This window comes from Chenopodium quinoa, unplaced genomic scaffold (assembly GCF_001683475.1).
Source record: "Chenopodium quinoa cultivar QQ74 unplaced genomic scaffold, ASM168347v1, whole genome shotgun sequence".
Classification (NCBI taxonomy): Eukaryota; Viridiplantae; Streptophyta; class Magnoliopsida; order Caryophyllales; family Amaranthaceae; genus Chenopodium; species Chenopodium quinoa.
In genome coordinates this window covers 5849179-5868017 of record NW_018744080.1, presented here as the reverse complement: position 1 = coordinate 5868017, position 18839 = coordinate 5849179, and the positions used below count along the sequence as shown (strand labels likewise).

General features: G+C 35.2%; 1 protein-coding gene across 11 annotated transcripts; it reads left to right on the top strand.

The window, feature by feature from the left end:
• Positions 1–4018: 4018 nt before the first annotated feature.
• Positions 4019–15658, top strand: LOC110691595. Of its 11 annotated transcripts, none has more exons than XM_021868549.1 (12): positions 4022–4251; positions 5276–5729; positions 10017–10341; positions 10416–10652; positions 10768–11564; positions 13829–14098; positions 14175–14504; positions 14611–14802; positions 14894–15010; positions 15110–15191; positions 15283–15384; positions 15471–15658. In XM_021868549.1, the coding sequence occupies exons 7-12, from the start codon at positions 14329–14331 to the stop codon at positions 15567–15569; spliced, it is 768 nt and encodes a 255-aa protein (XP_021724241.1). In that variant the 5' UTR covers positions 4022–4251; positions 5276–5729; positions 10017–10341; positions 10416–10652; positions 10768–11564; positions 13829–14098; positions 14175–14328; the 3' UTR covers positions 15570–15658. The 11 variants fall into 11 exon arrangements, with proteins under 11 accessions (XP_021724238.1, XP_021724237.1, XP_021724232.1 ...); XM_021868548.1 differs by having other exon boundaries at positions 4023–4251; positions 15468–15658; XM_021868550.1 differs by lacking the exon at positions 15283–15384 and having other exon boundaries at positions 4023–4251; positions 15468–15658.
• Positions 15659–18839: the final 3181 nt, after the last annotated feature.

Genomic DNA, 18839 nt, shown 5'->3' with positions numbered 1-18839 from the left:
CATTCCGATTGGTGGGAGCAAAATCCCCTAATCAATTATAATTCAAGTGATTGCCAATAATAGGTTTGTTTGTGCATTAATATTCAACCAACATAGGCTAAACAGGTTTAGGGTTAACCTAATGATTGCATGTTAGTCAAAAAAGTGCACATGAATACGAGTAGAATAAAGTAGAGGTCTATTTTATAGGGCGAGTTCTTTCTCTTTTAGATTGGATTCATACCCTCATCCCAAAACACCAGCCATGGTTCCAGACCTATGGTAGTTTACTATCTCATGGATCGTTAAGGGGTGTAACCTTCACCATTTGAACGGTTTACAAGTTCCTAAAACTTGTTGGTGACTCTTTTCCTCTTGCTTATTTCCCTTTGGACGCCACAATGCTTAAGTGTATGATTACAGTGGGGTTCAAGTTTGGGGTAATGCTTGAAATATTCCCTACAGTTTTTGGCGACTCCACTGGGGAGGATTTCTATTTTAATTCCTGAAATTTATTTTGGCAATGATTTAAAATGAGCGGATAAGACTAAAAAATTTCTAAGTATTTCATGTGCGTAATTTTGATTAACATTATTGTCATATGCATAAAAATGGTCCTCATTGGATAGACCATCCGAAATAGATAAAAAACATAGGATTCTTACACGTAGGAAATTTGAGAAATATCTTTCACAACTAGAATCGAAATAATATTGCAAAAACTGGAAAATTCTAAGAACACAGAAAGCTGCTGAGGCATGTAGGAACTAGCACTGAGAAAATAGAGTTCGTCACATGGAGACAACCTTGTCGTCTGACGATGGAATTATTTTTTGGCGAAAGACTCTGTTGTCTCGCGTCGTGCTCTTCCAATACCAAGCCAAAACTCTGCCTTCTTGTTTTGACTGGTTCTATCACTTTAAGCTCGATTCTACTTCCTGATTGAGTTTTTTTCTCTTTTCTGAAACCCATATGTGTTCTACATATGGTCATAACCCTCTGGGGTTTCACACTCCATCTACCTAATCGGACTTTCATGGCAACTACGGGTACATCCGAGTTTGTGAATCCACCAAACCGTGGAAGCAAGTTTAACTTGCGTGGTCCCATCCATAGGCGTCAACCCTTCCAAAGGTAAGGCTTCCATGCGATGCATCCAGACTCATAACCATGGACCCTCTTTGACTAACCTATATCCTTGAACTTTAGAGAACTAGAGCCATGGTTAGGTTGCAAACAAATTGCATCATATTGTGACTACTTGACTACTTGTGCATTCTTTGCTCGTGCATAACCTATGTGTGTTTATACTAACCGTTTGTTTGACTTGTGATTAAGTCTAAATAAACTAATTAATGACTAAATGATTTTGCTTAATGAATTAATTAATATGAGTAATTAAAGTCTGATAAATCAATCAAACTTACTTAGTACGGCTATAGGCATGTCCCTTTAAAGTAAAAATACTTGAAACAGTCCCAGATTAATGTTCTGGCAATGGCGTAGAGGTTTTGGATGTGGCGCCAAACACTGCTATGCAACGCCTGGCGACGACCCTGTCGTATGGCGCTGCATTTCAGTGTGTGCCGATAGTTCTGTTGCTTTAGCGACAATCCAGTTTATTACTCGAGTCATCACGTCGAGTCTAATTAAACAGTTTATTAATTAGTTTGATCAGTTTTTTAATGACGGTAGCCATGTTTAGTCCTTAATTGAGTCTAAGCACTTAGTTCCATGGTCATGACACAAGTCTTAACATGTCACCTACACTCACTAGTCTTAGTACACACTTTGTATATGTCACCATGACCATGTCTTAGGTTCATGCATGAGTCGTTTTCCGTTATTCGAGTGGGGGGGACCAATATATTCCCATTCCCTTCCATGTTGAATAGAGCTTGAGTCAAAATAAATAATAAAAAACTTATCCCCAATTTTCCTTTCCACAGTACTTAGTCAAGGAGAGAAGGACAATTTATCAAGGACAACACCTTTGTTCAAGTTCAACTTTTTGATAAACCAGTCGGTCGAAAAAGAAAAGCTAAGAAGATAATGGCAAGTCAAGAAGAAGTCATTGAGCTTAAGAAGCAAAGGCCAACATGACTGAGGTGTTGAAGGATTTAACCTTTCAAATCAATGACCCTGTGAAACAACAACAAATGGAGCTCATGTAAGAAAGCTTGAGCAAAATATCAAATGACTATAGATTCCAGGGCATTAGATCGCAAGAGGTCTTGGTCGACAAAGAGCTTCTTCCGCAGAAGTTTAATACCAACGACATCCCTAGGTTTAAGGCTATAGACAATCCTTATTTCCACTTAAGAGCTTTCGAGACCATAATGAACATTAAGAGGATTGATAGGAAAGTCTTTTATTTCTTGTTTTCTTTATCTCTTGAAACCGTTTGTAAAAAATGGTTCTTTTCCCTTGACAAAGAGAAAACCTCTACTTGGGATGCCATTGTAAACGCTTTCATTGATAGATATAAATATAATATTCAAGTCAAAACCGACTATAGATAACTTGAGATTCTAAGACAAAAAGTGAATGAAGGCTTTACTTATTTCTTTAATAAGTGGAGCAAAACTTCCGCTAAAATGATTGAGGTGCCTACCGAAAAAGAATCTGTAAGGATTTTTATCAAGAATCTCCAAGAGAAGTATTCGAAACGTTTGAAATATCAACATAATTTGAATACTTTCAAGGCCGTCTATGACATCGGTATTAAAATCGAAGATGACCTCGCAAAGCCAAAAGCTACTAACTATAGTAACCAAAGTGGCTGGAAAGGAAAAAAGAACGACAATTCTTCTTCGTCCAAAGACACCTACTCTAGTAACAATGTTACTAACTTTAATCTCAATAAAGTCTTAGCCATGGATAATCAAGGATCTTAAAAGAAGCCCAATAGTGAGTGCACACCCATTGGAATGACCAATGATGTTGCTTTCGATCGTCTCTATGATCGAGAATTAATCAAACCTATTGGCCTTACCGATCCAACACCAGAAAAGCGATCTTCAAGATGGGATCCAAATTCTTATTGCAAGTACCATCAAGGAAATGGTCATACCACCGATGAATGCTACAAATTTCAAAATCTCATTTAAGATCTCATAGAAGCAAACAAGATCCCATGTCCTCTAGGTAGCAATTCTAAGACGACCGGGTGATGATAAGCACAAGACACAAGGCGGGCTTCAACGACAAGAGTTCATGACCTCGTTTTCTATTTCTTTTTCATTCTTCCTTTCCCCAATAAGTCTAGCATAGGTAACCTGCATTTTCCTTAATTTTACTTTGTAGTTTTTTTCCTTTTTTCCCTTTTAATAAAATAAGCATTTATTTCTTTGCATACGATAGTAGAAAAAATGCTATTTGTAACACCCTATTAGTAACTGGCGTATATTATGCTAGTTACAGAAGCATCAGTAGTAACCGACTAAGATAATGCCAGTTACAAATTCCATGACATTAGTAACCAATGTAGTAAATGTCAGTTACTAATATGTGGTGTATCTTTATTTGAAGTTTTATTAGTAACTGACTAAATAAATGTCAGTTACAAATGTTCAGTCGCAAAACATTTGACTAAAAAACTTGTAACTAGCTTACAAACGCCAGTTACAAATACTTAGTCAAAGAAAGTTTGACCAAAGCGTTTGTAACTAGCTTATAAACGCGAGTTACAAATATTAAGTCAAAAAAGTTGACCAAAACATTTGTAACTAGCTTAGAAACGCCAGTTACAAATAATAAGTCAAAGAAAAGTTGACCAAAACATTTGTAACTAGGTTACAAACGCCAGTTACAAATAATAAGTCAAAGTAAAAATTTTGTAACTAGTTTACAAACGCTGGTTATAAATAATAAGTCTAACAATAATTTTTGTTTTTTTTAAGACCAACAAATATTAAATTTATAGTTTACTTTTTTTTTTTTTTGAAGGAAAGTTTCTAGTTTTATACTTTCTCTTAATTTTATTAATTTTTCATTAAATTTTTTTTTTTGAAAAGTAATTTTCATTATAATTTTGATTAAAGGTAAAAAATAAAAAAAATAAATTAAGGTAGCTCAAAATTCGCAAAAATAAAAAAAAACTAACACTTTCGCTCCACCTTCACGACTTCTCCTCCTTCACCCCTTCACAGCGCGCTCCTCCTTCTCCTTCACCTCTCTTCCTTCTCTGTTGCTGCATCTCACTCCATTAATTGTTGTTTTGGTTTGTTCGAATTTGGGATCAGCTTTATGGGATTTTTATCAAAGTTTGAGGTATGTGTTCCTTTTGAATTAGGGTTATTTTACTTTCGAATTAGTGTTTTTACATGTAAGTTCGAATTGATTGTTGTTGTTTTCAATTACTTGATTAATTTTTAATGAAATTAGATTATTAAAAAACCAAGGAAATTAGGTTTTGATGAATATTTCGAACAAAAAAAATTCAGAAACGATTATTGTTTGTGAACTGCTTTGTGTAATTGGGGTATATGCATGTCTAATTGGGGTATACTAGCCGAGTATGTCAGGCCTTTTTGGTTGGTTTTTTTGATTCCATGAAAATTATGCATTATGCTTCGTCTAGTTGCTGCTGTCATGTGGTTATTCTACTTGTGCTTTGTTTGCGCCCTGTGCTACTGATTGTTCCAGAAATTGTTCATGACCATGTGATGTTAAGACTGCTAGTATATAAATTTGTTATGCTTGACTATAAAGTCCTACAGCCCTATAGACTTAGGAAGAATTCAGCGCTTTCATTATGTAAGAAAATAGTGTGAATTCTCAATTTTTGATATGTTTTAAGATTATTTTGACCTAATTGAAGAATTAGGCAGCTCATTTGATTGATGTTAGGGGCTGTAATTTATCAATTTCTGGTGTTTTCAGATCAGATTGATGACATCTTTTCATCGTTATTACGAATTAATGATCATTTCGAACTTTTGATGATTGATCATCATCTGATTTAATCTTACTGCTTGAACTTACTGACCTGATTCATTGGTTTGTAATCTGTTTTCATCATTAAACAGTAGCCAATTAATTTAAAAATGTTTAATTAAGTTGTTAGAGTCCTTTGTCCCTCAATTTAATTAAACGTCCATAGGCTTGGATTTGGCATTTCTGAGTGAATTTTCTGTAGGTTTTAGATTGAAATTTGTTATTTGTCGTGTTGGATGTTATATCCTTATGGTTGTTCTCCTGCACTTTAGTGTCTATTAATGATTCTGAGAAGAAATATATGCTCTTAACTTGTGTGTGTTTATTAACGTCTGTTTTTCCTGTCTAAAACCATAAGGAGAGGGAGCAAGGTTGGAGATTTCCGGCTTGACATGTCAACATTCGCCGCCACTGTTCAGGCTATCACACTTTAACATCAGAACTGATTTCAGAGCTGAAATTCAGAACTGATTTCAGTGCTGAAACTCAGAACTGATTTCAGTGCTAAAATTCAAAACTGATTTCAGCTCTGAAACTCAGAAATGATTTCAGTGCTAAAATTCAGAACTGATTCAGTGCTGAAATTCAAAACTGATTTCAGAGCTGAATTTCAGATCTGAAGTTCAGAATTGAAAATTAGAACTGAATCAAAACTGAAATTCAAGACTGAAAATCAGAACTAAAATCAAAGTTTTGGATCCTTTTGAGTTTTGAGTGACGAGATAGTACTTGACCAAATCGCTAATACTTCAACATTTAAGTTCAGATCCACTCCTTGGATAGCTTCAAAAATGGAATTGTATTATGCATTAGTGAGTATTTCTTTGCTTTGTTTTTTTTTTGGTGAATCCACAAATGTTTGTGTCTATGATCCATAGTTAAGTTTGATCAGTGAGATTTCCCACAACTTATCAAATTTATACATATTCGTAGGTGGATAGGCATTTCTTACAGAGATTAGTGATTTGAGTTCTTGTAGTATTTAAAGTTTTACACTTTGCTATGTGGGTTTGCAGTCATTTGTGCTGTACTTAAGCATTAGGCTTAGTTGCTACTAGATGCCTGCACTAACTGAAATGTAAACGAAACACTTGTGCCTTTGTTGTGGTGATTGGATATTTGGACATATTATGGAATATTCCCTGCCGACATGCACTGTTTTCCATTTTGAGCATCTGTTATATACCTCTTTCATCTTAAGGAATTGAAGTTAACAATTAGCATTGTTTGTTAAGCAGAACATCTGCCGGCATGCACTATTTTGCACTAAATAAAGCTTATTCAGAGCTGAAATTCAGAACTGATTTCAGAGCTAAAATTCAGAACTGATTTCAGAGCTAAAATTCTAAACTGATAATCAGTACTAAAATGATTCGGGTTGAAATTCAAAGCTGAAAATGAGTTAACACACCAATTTTATTCGGTTATTCCAATTGGTTGTATTTATTTAACCGAAGAAAATGAATTAGTGGTAGCCTGGTAGGCATATATCAAGTGTGCTTGCATTTTGTTCATACTTGTGAGTTTGACTGTTTTTTGAGGTATTTTATCTTGTGGGAGTTGATTGATAATCTCTGGTTGCTGTTCTATTGTAATTGTCTTTGTTTGTTTCTTATGCACTTGTTCTAATAGTTATATGCTTGCTTTTTCTATAATTCGTAGTAAGAAATGAATCGTGATTGGATGTATGTTGAAAATCGAACTCAACCCGAGTTCTTGAACGGGATTGAGGAATTTTGTAGAACTGCTGAAAATAATTCCTACAACTAGTAGGTCATTAATCAATGACGCTGATATGGAGAATAGAGAACAATATGATGATAATGAAAGGGATACGGATGATTTTTTTGAGGAGAATCACATTCCTGAGATGATGGATGGTTTGGGTGATCATGTGAACGAAGAATCTCGTATGTTTGAAAATGTGTCAAAGGCCGCCCAGACACCTTTATATCCTGGATGTGCAAAGTACTCTAAGCTATCAGGGGTTTTAACATTATTTAACTTGAAAGAAAAGAACGGTTGGACCGATACAAGTTTCAATTCGTTGTTAAAAGCTTTATCAGACATGTTTCCCGAAGGGAATGACATTCCTAAGTCTACCTACTATGCAAAGAAGCTATTGTGTCCCTTAGGTCTTGAGTACACGAAGATCGATGCATGTCTTAATGATTGTGTACTTTTTCAAAATGAGTATGAAAACCTTGATTCTTGTCCAAAGTGTGGTGTTGATCGCTACAAGCGCGAGGGTTCAAACCCCAATCGCAAGAAGTGGCCACCAGCTAAGGTGTTATGGTATCTGCCTATAATACCGAGGTTTAAACGACTTTTTTCTATCAAGAAGGATGCAAAAAACTTGGTGTGGCATGCACAAGAGAGGAAAAAAGATGGGTACATTAGGCATCCCGCTGATTCGAAGCAATGGAAACATATTGATGATACATTTCCGGAGTTTGGTAAAGAGGCTAGGAACCTGAGACTTGCATTAAGTACCGACGGGATAAATCCTTACAGTACCCTTAGCTCTCAACACAGCACATAGCCGGTGCTTTTGTCAATTTATAACTTGCCTCCTTGGCTATGCATGAAACGTAAGTACATCATGTTGTCGCTTCTAATATCGGGTCCCAAACAACCCGGTAATGACATAGATGTCTACTTGGAGCCTCTCTTGGAGGATTTGAGACTGTTATGGGATAAAGGTGTTCCAATGTTCGATGCCCATACAAGTACAAATTTTAGTTTGCGGGCCATGATTTTTTGCACTGTAAGTGATTTCCCGGCTTATGGGAACTTGTCTGGTTACAAAGTAAGAGGGAAAAAACCATGCCCCATTTGTGAGGACAAAATGGAACCAACACGCCTCAAGAATTTTGGAAAGGATGTTTATATGCATACTAGACGACTGCTTCGTCGAGATCACCCTTATCGTAAGAAAAAAAACTGAATTCAGTGGGTTCCCAGAGAAACAGTGGTTGCGTGAGCCACTTAGTGGTATAGAGTTGTGGGAGAGAATCAAAGATGTTGTTTAGGAAAGTTGGTAAACCTACCACTATTACGGGTCTTTGGAAAAAGGTGTCTACATTTTGGACTCTTCCTTATTGGAAACACTTGTCTGTTAGACATTGTCTTGATGTTATGCATATTGAAAAAAATGTATGCGATTCAATCATCGGGACATTATTAAATATACCTAACAAGACAATGGATACTAAAGATTTCCGGAAAGACATGAAGCTTGCAAATATTCGACCAAAGTTATGGCCCGTAGAAAATGACGAAACAATAAAGACATTTTTGCCTCGAGCTTGCTACACATTGTCTAGAGAGGAGAAAAAAATAATACTTTTTGAGTGTTTGTACGGCATCAAAGTACCTACAGGGTACTCGTCGAACATTAAGCGTCTAGTTTCAATGGCCGATAAGAGATTAATTGGTATGAAATCCCATGATTGCCATGTCATGATGCAAGTGATGTTGCCTATTGCACTTCAAGGTCTTTTGCCAAAACATGTTAGGCACACTATTGTTAAACTTTGCCTATTTTTTAATGCCATATGTAACAAGGTGATTGATCCAGATAAACTTGATGAAATGCAAACTGATGTTGTAGAAACATTATGCAAATTTGAGATGTATTTTCCTCCTTCATTTTTTGACATAATGGTTCATTTGGTTGTCCATCTAGTACGAGAAATCAAGGAATGTGGCCCGGTTTTTTTGAGATGGATGTACCCTTATGAGAGACACATGGGAACTTTAAAAGAAAAGGCGACCAACAAAGCACATCCAGAAGGTAGTATTGTTGGAGGTTAATTGCAGAGGAGGCTAGAAACTTTTGTTCTGTGTTCTTAACTATGGCTAAAGAAATTGGAGTTCCAACATCTCGTCATGAAGGCAGACTTCAATGGCAAGGGACGATCGGTCGTCAGTTTGTGAAGCCTCCATCAGATAGAATCCAGAAAGCTCATCGTTATGTTCTTCAAAACCTTTCAGAAGTCCATCCTTATATAGAAACTCATCTCAATTATTTGAAAAGAATGAATCCAAGAATAGGTACATATGCTTTGATGCAAAAACATAATCATTTTTTTGTTGAATGGTTTCAAAACCAAGTGAAGTGTGAGTTAGGGCAACCGAATAATAATGTATCTGATACAATCAGATGGCTTTCACAGGGTCCTCAATTGTTTGTGAACAGTTATGAAGGCTATGACATCAATGGGTATTGTTTCTACACTTGTCGCCAAGATGATAAGAGTGTACATCAAAATAGTGGTGTTATGGTTGTCGCATCTTCTACGGAATACTCAAGCTCTAAGGATGCTAGGCCTATTAATGCAACACAGTCATATTATGGGGTCATTCAAGAGATATGGGAGCCGAATTATGTTGATTTTGTAGTTCCTGTTTTCCGGTGCAGGTGGGCTGACAACCGGCGAGGGAAAAAGATAGATGAACTATTTGGTTTTAATTTAGTGGATTCAAGTCGATTTGTTGATGGGGAGGAGCCCTTTGTTTTAGCTTCACAAGCAAAACAAATTTTCTATGTAAGGGATAACATTGATCATAACTGGCAGGTTGTTGTTTAAGGCAAGAGAAGAATTGTTGGTGTCGAAAATGTTGTCGATGAGGAAGAGTATGACCTATTTGATGATACACCGCCTCTATCTATTGGGGTTCAACCCCTAAGAGAGTGGGAAGACATTGTCGCAGATGAAGAATATGCCTATGAGGAGGGAGAATATGTTGATACCTAGGCTTCATTTTTTATCAATCTGTAGTTCTTTTTAATTCTTTGATTAATTTGTAACTATAATGCTAGACAATAATGTTAGATGACTATAAAACCTCCAGTTTCACTTGGATTTTAGTCTTTTGAGCTTTGACATATTAAATGGAATTTTACATAGTTCTTATATAAGCGGCACAAGCTTGACTGTTTTTATTGGTATTATAACTTTAGGAATTGAAAAATAATGTCTCTGGAGGTTGCTTTTATTATTTATATCTGCTTGCTTTGTTACTTACTTGTAGATAGAAACCTTTTATAATCTGTAAAAATATAGCTATGTTCGTGTAATATTTAATTCTGTCAGTTTTTGTATTTTGTTTTATGCAAGCATTTCTAGATCAAGGAGCATAAATATGGCCATTCAACAAAGTCAAGAGCAAACTTCCTCAAGCCAAGATGTTGCTTTGCAAGCCACATCATCTAAGAAGAGGAGTAGGGGGCCATCAAAGGCAATACAATCAAGTAAGCCTATGGTGCTTGAATTCAATGATTATGACTTGCCTACTAGTGAATGGGAACTCGTTTATGGAAAACAAATTGGTGCATGTGCTAAGAGATTAGACATCACTGTGAATGAGTATGCAAAAATAGATAAAGTGGATCGGGAAAATATATGGGAGGAGACAAAGGTATAAACTATTCACTTACTAGTTACTCATGTTGCTATTCAAAATATTAGTTAACTTTTTTTTTTAATCCACAGCGAATGTTCCACATTGAGGATCCAAGTGGAGAAAGGCAAAAAAGGTTTCATAGTGTTGTGGCTTCGCGATTCAGCTGTCACAAGTCGAATTTAAGGGCACGAATCATCACTTTTAAAAACCCATACCCGGCCACTTCTCCTAAAGCAAATATGAAGCCATGGGAAGTGTATGAAGGTTACTTTACAGAGGAGAAATGGAAGAGGTTCGAAATATATAGTAAATCAGCAGAATTCAAGGTAACTACATATTCACATGCACTGTTAATTAATCAAACAAAAACTGATTGTGAAGAATATGATAATGTTTAACTCTCTTTTCTTTTTTTTTAAAAAAAAAACAAAAAAAAAACAGGAAAAGAGTGAAAAGGGGAAGGAAAATGTAAAGCTAAACAAATGTCGCCATCACTTGGGTCGAAACAGTTTTCAAAGAGCTCGGATAATTTTGAATAAGCAAAAGAGACTTGAAAATAGATTTCCTGCTCTGGCAGAATCTTCAACTACTGGCAACACTTCCCAGAGCAGTACATCAACTGGTTCTATTTTTGATCGTCGAGCTCTTGAGTGGGGTTTAGCTCATGAAAAGCGGTTGCCAGATGGAACATGGGGCATCGACCCAAAAGATACGGAGACTATTCGAATTGCCAATGTAGTTGTATCTCATAGTTTATCAAAACAAATAAATCTACTGGAATTACAGATTTCTGGTCATCTAATTAACTTTTTCTATGTTTTTTCAAATAGGAAGAGAACTTGCAAAAATAATCAAAGGAATCTGAGGAAGGAGAGTGTAAACAATCAGAGCGAGGCGTTGATGCCCTTACTTTGGCATTTGGGAAAAAGGACCATCGTGGATTTGTGAAAGGACTTGGTGGATGTGGGATTGGTGTCGGCTATAGAAAAGCATTTGGCCCGGTAAAAGGTAAAAACATGTCTAAAAGTGGTTTCTCATTACAAGAACTAGATGAATTTAAAGAGAACTTAACTCGAGAATTTGAAGAAAAATTAAAGGAAGGCATTGCAGCAGCTGTAAATTCTTATCTTTCTGATTTCATACCACACATTACTGCTAATGATTTGCAAGTAAATGATGCTCAACCTTCCCCATCTTCCTCAACCAATCCAACAGAGCTAAGTCCTCCCTTGTTAGAGGTAAACCTTCATTTGATTGAGATTGAGCTCTTAATTATTATCACATGAGATGAATGGAGAATTGATAATCAGAACTAAATTCAAAGTCGAATTTCAGAACTAAATGCAGAATTGATAATCAGAACTGAATTCAAAGCCGAATTTCAGAACTGAATTCAGAACTAAAAATTAGAACTGAATTTAGAGCCGACTTCCAGAACTGAATTCAGAGCTGAAAATCAGACCTGAATTCAGAGCTGAAAATTAGACCTGAATTCAGAGCTGAAAATCAGACCTAAATTCAGAGCTGAAAATCAGACCTGAATTCAGATCTGAAAATCAGAATTGAATTCAGAACTGAAAATCAGAACTGATTTCAGAGCTGAAATTCAGAACTGATTTCAGTGCTGAAACTCAGAACTGATTTCAGTGCTGAAATTCAGAACTGATTTCAGAGCTGAAACTCAGAACTGATTTCAGTGCTGAAATTTAAAACTGATTTCAGAGCTGAAATTTAGAATTGATTTTAGTGCTGAAATTCAAAACTGATTTCAAAGCTGAAATTCAGAATTGAATTCAGAACTGAAAATCAGAACACAATTCAGAGCTGACTTTCACAACTGAATTCAGAACTGAGTTAAGATGGATAGTTTGTTTAGCATTGTTTAGTCTTCTTAATTTTAGGTTTGTGGAGTTAGTTGGTATTGTTTGCAGAATTTGTTGTTGGAGTGGTATTCTTTTTCTTGCTATTTGATGTATTTATTGAAGATAAAAGTTACTATTGACCTTTTGTTGTTCATACAATGGATTGTATCTAAGCTTCTTAATTTTGCATCTAAGCTTTTTCATTCATATCTGTGAGAATTTAACTTGACATGTGTTAAAACAGCAAAATGATTTATGATTTCACTCGTTCATATCTGGAGTGATGCTATTTAGCCTACAAGAAATGCAACACAAAACACAAACTAGTAGATACCACTAATGATTGTAGTAGCACAGTCCTTTTCTGGAAGTCAGCTTATTGCAAAGTATATAAAATTTATCCTCTAAAATTAACAAATCTATTACAAGATCAGTAGTGGAGCATAAATAGCATTCAAGATATTCTAATCCTTTAATAAAGTCTGCTTTTAAAAAACTCATAGTAGCATAATCTTGTAAGCATAATCTCATAGTAGCTTTAGGCTACAAATCTCTCATTTGTTTTCTCTAATTTCTGGATAATCTCACCAACAGCTAAGTTACGCTACTTACACTCAAGACTTAGATAATACATGTTACAATGATTAACTAAAATGGAAACCCACAACATCTATGATTAAAGGCAGCTTCTAACTTTCCCGCACTTCTCTTTAATTAACCTTGTCCTGTTGCTAGTGTTTGTTAATAGATTGGATTAGGGTTCTAGTGTTTGTTAATGTTACGAGTAATTTCAACTTAATTCCTGAGTTTTATTATTAATTTGAACCAAGAAGGATGACTTTGATAAATTAAACATATGAGGTGTGACAGGGTGTTTGGAGTCTATCAGATTGGAGGTAGAACAACGTCCAATGGATTTAATTAGGGTGCTAATGTTTGTTATTTATGAGTAATTTCAATGTAAATCGCAGAGAAATATTATTATCTGGAACCAAGAAGAATGACAAGGATATATTATGCACATGAGGTGTGAAAGTGTGTTTGGATTCTTGTTAGGTGTTGGAAGATCAGATATCATGCAAGATACTGCTCTCATATAATTAAAAGGCACATTCAAGAGCTGTCAGATTCTCAGATAGACCATATCAACATGGAGTAGGTTTGGTGTATTCTTCTGATGATTTAACATTAAAACCTGAGACATATTAGCAACAATTGTGACATGAGCTTGTCATTGTTGCTCATTGTTGCTTCTCACAATCGACCCTTGGTGTATTCATGCTGGTTTAACATTTCATGATGAGGGTATTTTAAGTTTGGCATGATATTAGCCAGCTTAGATTCTTTTTTTCCTTAGTACAAAGTTCCTCTTGCTTTCGTTCCTCTATCTTTGTGATATATATATATATTCTGCAAATACATCATACTGTGAATTTTGCGGAGGTTGTCCATTAAGTACCCCTGCCCCCTTCCTCCCTGTCTGACCCATATGTTCCTCCCAAAACCCATTTGCCAGAGGTTAATTTATCAAAACATCAGTTTTTGTACAAAGAATCTTACCTGCTTTTATTTCTCATACTTATTAATTGTTAACTGTAGATTATGCTTTCATGTTTCTTACGACATGATCAATTATGTAGGTCCCAACTAAATGTCGTCTTGCTTTAGTTGATGAGTTCAGTGGGAACTCAGTGATTGTGGCCGATGGAACGGCAGAACCTTTTCCTAGTGGAGTGATTCATAACAAGAAAATGAACCGTGACATTTATAGAGTTAGTGTTGACCATGTTTACAGTGATTATTCTCACCTAAATCTCCCAGAAGAGACTGATGACGGTATCACCAAGTTGGGTGAGGCGTAAGGTTTTTTTTTGGGGTGACTGGCAGATTTAGTCTTCTTTACGGATGAGGTAATTCATTGATATGCTATGTAATGATCTAAGATATTTGTAACTAAATTATATTAATATTTATCTTTTCTTGAAGGTTATGACTTTGGCAAAAAAGACGGATAATGAATTGGTGCAAACCAAAGACAAAGTTGATAGTTGCGGACCTATCAACTCAGAGCATTCAACTATTAAAGGCAAAGGCATAACTATTCCGGAAAATATTGTCGAGTCTTGGTAAACAGTGTTCTATGTTGTATTATTGCATGACTTCAGGAAGTGGAGATTATGATACTACGACAATTCCATTGAAGGCTCCATTATTTTATCAAAAGGAAGACACAGAAATTTATGCTACTAGTGATGATGTCTCTGAATTACTACGAGGAGCATGGGCTAATATTTCATTAATCCATGTCTACATATTGTAAATACTAACATTCATTAAAGTTCTTTGAATTTGTTTTACTATGAAATATATTTTATTAGATCCATTTATTATACTAATTATTGATTTTTTCTGTAAAATGCAGGTACTTAATTGAAGAGCATATCTCATTATTTCAGAAGACTAGAATCAAATTCTTGTGCCCCCAAAATATTTCTGCAGCTGAAATCAAGAAAGATTTCCTTGAAGTCCAAATGTATTTGAAAAATGCTTTTCTTACTGAATTAAGGAAAAAGGATGCACAATGCAAATTCATTTTGGCTCCATATATGGAAGCGTATGTACTACTGATCCTTGAAATCTTTACTTTTTCATAATTTTATTATTTTAATTATGTGAATAATACGAACAAGTTTATTAAAATGTAGGAATCATTGGGTACTCTATGTGATTGATTTGCGTATGAGTCTTGTGTATGAGTTTGATTCTGTTATTCAATCACCTCCGAACGCTCGAAACTCAGAGTTTTCCAAAGTAATGAAGATGTTAGTACACAACATTCGTAGTACTACGTATTCATATGCATGTGATAAAAATTTATTTTTCATTCGTTTAATCTAATGATTTTTATGATTTTTTTTTAGACCTTACAATGTATATAGGTCACACCTTAAAGGAAATGCTTTCAAAACGAGTAGACCACAATTACTGCACATAAGAATGGAGGTAAGCGTATAATTTTTTGCCTTTTCATTCTATTAGTAATGAAAGTATTATTTAATATATTAAATAATTGTACTATGTTCATTTGAATTAGTGTGCTCAACAATGTGGTGGTACCGAATGTGCTTATTATGTGATGAGATATATGTATGAGATAGTATCTTTCCATAGCAATTGCAGGGGTAATTTGAAAGAGGTTAGTGATGAGATATATTACGAGTTTAGGTTGATGTTTTATTTTTATAAAGTATAATATATATACACGTATTTTTTTTTCAGAAGTATTTGGCAAGACTTGCAGCCTACAACGATGTAGAATTGGATGAGATTCGAGAACAATGGGCTAAGTTTTTTAGGCTTAATTTTTTGTTGAAAGACTAGTTATCTTATTAATCGATGTTATGATTTATCGCATTTAGCTTAATAAAATGATATAACACATTTTTATATATCTACTTTAATTTTATTTAGCCTATTGGTTATTGTTATTACATTTCTAAATTATAAATCAATGCTTTTTTAATTCATCTTTAATTGTTTTTTTGGAAATTACAGTATAATTAATTTTTTTGTATTGTATTGGTTATGGATGAATAATTCGAGTTGCGCGGAACTATTTAGAGTGTTTGTATTGTATGGAAGCATTCGTAGTACGTGTTTTGTTGGTTGAATTGTAACAGGTTATAACCCATTTGACGATGGGTCATTTGGTAAGATATACTACCATTTTTGTATTCGAATCAAATATTTTTTTTAAAAAATATATATTTATTAGTAACTAGCGTAATCTAGTTCTAGTTACTAATAGTATTTTTTTTAAAAAGATAAAAAATATATTCGTAACCGGCGTTACGATTTGCCAGTTATTAATAATACCCTTATTGTAACCGACGTAACTTAATGCCAGTTACAAATAGTGTACTGTTTTACTTGGAAAATAGACTTTTTGTAACTGACGTTGGGTTATTGTAGTTACGAATATACCCTTATTGTAACCGACGTAACTTAATGCCAGTTACAAATAGTGTGATTTCTTACCTGGAAAATAGATTTTTGTAACTTGAGTTGGTTATGCCAGTTACGAATAATACATTATTTGTAACTAACATGAGCCGGTTACGAATAATTTTCACTAGTTGTAACGGTGGCATTCACAACCAACAATGCCAGTTACAAAAAGTCAATTTCGCCAGTTACAAATAACACTTTTTCTACTAGTCATATCTCCTTTCACCCTTCAAATATACAATCTTTTCTTGGTAAACTACTTTAAGCCTCGTCTAACGATAGACCTTTGTTTCTTCAACCCACATCTACCTAACCTTGGGATGGGATTGTGTGTAACTTATGCAATTTTCAAAGAACAAAAGCTTGACTGAGTCAAAAATTAAAATAGCAGAAACAATAAAATGTGTACAAAGGGCAAGTGCTCTAATGTCTTTGACATGAACATGTCTTTTATATGAACACGTCTCAAATTGCGTTTCTTATCGAGTACTCGGCACCATGCCTAAGAAACATGAATGCCAAGTGAGTGATATACCGCATGATTGGGATTGTCCACACTTAGCAAAAAAGGTTCAAAATAAAAAAAAAATGCAAGAGCAAAAAAAAACAAAAGAAAGAGCTCAAAATTGAGAAACCTCAAGCATAATAATGCAAAGATTCAAAAGCAAGGTTGCACACCTTGGGGGCTACTCTAGGGTCTTGAGCCTTTATCCCTTTATTCTTCCACATTTAGCCTACCCACGTTACAACCCTTAAAAGACCTCTTTGAGGTATACACATACTTGTGCGAGGTTCGGCTAGAGTTATGTTCGGCCTGATTCCTAACGGATACGTAGGCAAGCTCACAAAGGGGTGCGGCCGTAATAAACATCCATTCATATTCACATTCACACACTTACACCATGATCATATTAAGGGAACCCTTATGCTCATCCCTATCTAGTTAGAGCTAGACTTGGGGGTTTGATCCTTACATTATTAGCCTACCCAACCTAAGAGTGATCACCATTTGACTCTTTTCAATATATTTTTCCATACACTTAACCCTTGTGGCCTAACTTTAGTGTCACTATCACACACATCACATATTCATGACCAAATATACTCCCCTTAGGAACCCTTTGTCATGAAATCTTAACACAACGCTGAAGCATGGCTTGTCATATCAACATCAATAATCATTGCATCACAAAGTATGAAGTACTTAGCCTCCGTGCCTAAGTTACCTAAATACTTTCATTATCAAGTCAACTAGGGTAGTTTAAAACGTTACAATCCTTGTACTGTGAGAGACAACGTTAACAGATTAAGCACATTCAAAAACTCCGGTTCTTTCTTTTTCACGTCCTTCTTTTTTGGGAGAAAGTCGGTACCCTCCACAAAAATGACAGAATTTTTTTTTTCTGCATGAGTCAACACTCCGCACACACGAGTCATATTGAGTCGAGTCAACCTCGAGTCAGTCAATCACAGTGAGTCAAGTTTATAGCTTGAGTCATGCCAAACAATGTATGTCAAAACACCTTGAATCATGTCAAGTCAATGAGTCAAGCAACACTAAGTCTTAGGACAACCCTAAAGAAAGATAAGCAAAGTCCTATAGTCCAAAATATAAATGAAGGTACATTCTAGTGAGAAAGAACATTCCCGGATTTTTTCGAAAAACCGCGAATATAAACTGGATTCCAGCACCAGACGACAAGGTTGTCGCCTGGCGACAGAGCAAGGACGCGGCGATAGCGGTTTCCAGCGTGCGCCGATGCAGCGACGAGATGCGTGGCCCCCATATTAAATTATGAGGACCTCATATAGAAATTTCGGGTTCCTTGGTACACCAGTTAACCCCTATAAGCAAATTGACATGATTATTAGTCGGCTCGATTACAATCGTAGTAAGTGATTGACCTAACAAAAAATCGTCTCACTTAGATTAAGCGCCTAAGTATTGCCTCATTACAAGAACCAAGGCATTGGTTCAAAAGCAAGCACTTATACGACAATTTTTCCAAGATTGAATTGTCATCCCCAATTGACAATATTTCAAAATGTGGATTGTCGCGCATCTTCTTCAACGACAATTTTTCCAAGATTGTATTCATCTGTTTATCCTGATATTTTTTAAAATTCTAATTATCTCTCTATAAGCATCAATAAATGTCCTAAATGACATCTTAAACACAAAATTTGTTCATCAGCTGGGCCAGTAATTATAGATGACTAGATGTTATAAATGGCTAGTGACCACCAGTAGCCTTTTGTTTTTTTTTTGTTTTTACTATATTTGGGTGCTTTATTTTGACAGGAATGATACTCCCTTAAAAAAAAAAAAACTTGACAGAAATGATAGGATTTTCCTTTCTTTTTCAGTGCTTATGGATCAAGTTGTTAATATTGCTCAAATACACAATTGGTTCATCAGCTAGGCAACAGCAAAATCAAGACAAAAACTAGGAAACAACAAAAACAAGACAGCAACCCGGCAACAAAGCTAATTAAATAAAACGAAAGAAAGGAAGTCAAAGTAGAGAGAGAAAGTCTCAAGAACTAGAGAGAGAAAGTTGAAAAATCGATTGAAACCCATAAATCCGAGCTTCGATTTTCAGCCCGATTTCAATGGCAAAGAGGAAGAAGGGTAAGGGAAGC

Bases quoted from the DNA above. Each gene is read 5' to 3' on its own strand.
- LOC110691595 (XM_021868540.1), top strand. The intron at 10,342-10,415 runs GTATAAACTATT...TTTAATCCACAG, and splicing joins ATATATGGGAGGAGACAAAG to CGAATGTTCCACATTGAGGA. The intron at 10,653-10,767 runs GTAACTACATAT...AAAAAAAAACAG, and splicing joins GTAAATCAGCAGAATTCAAG to GAAAAGAGTGAAAAGGGGAA.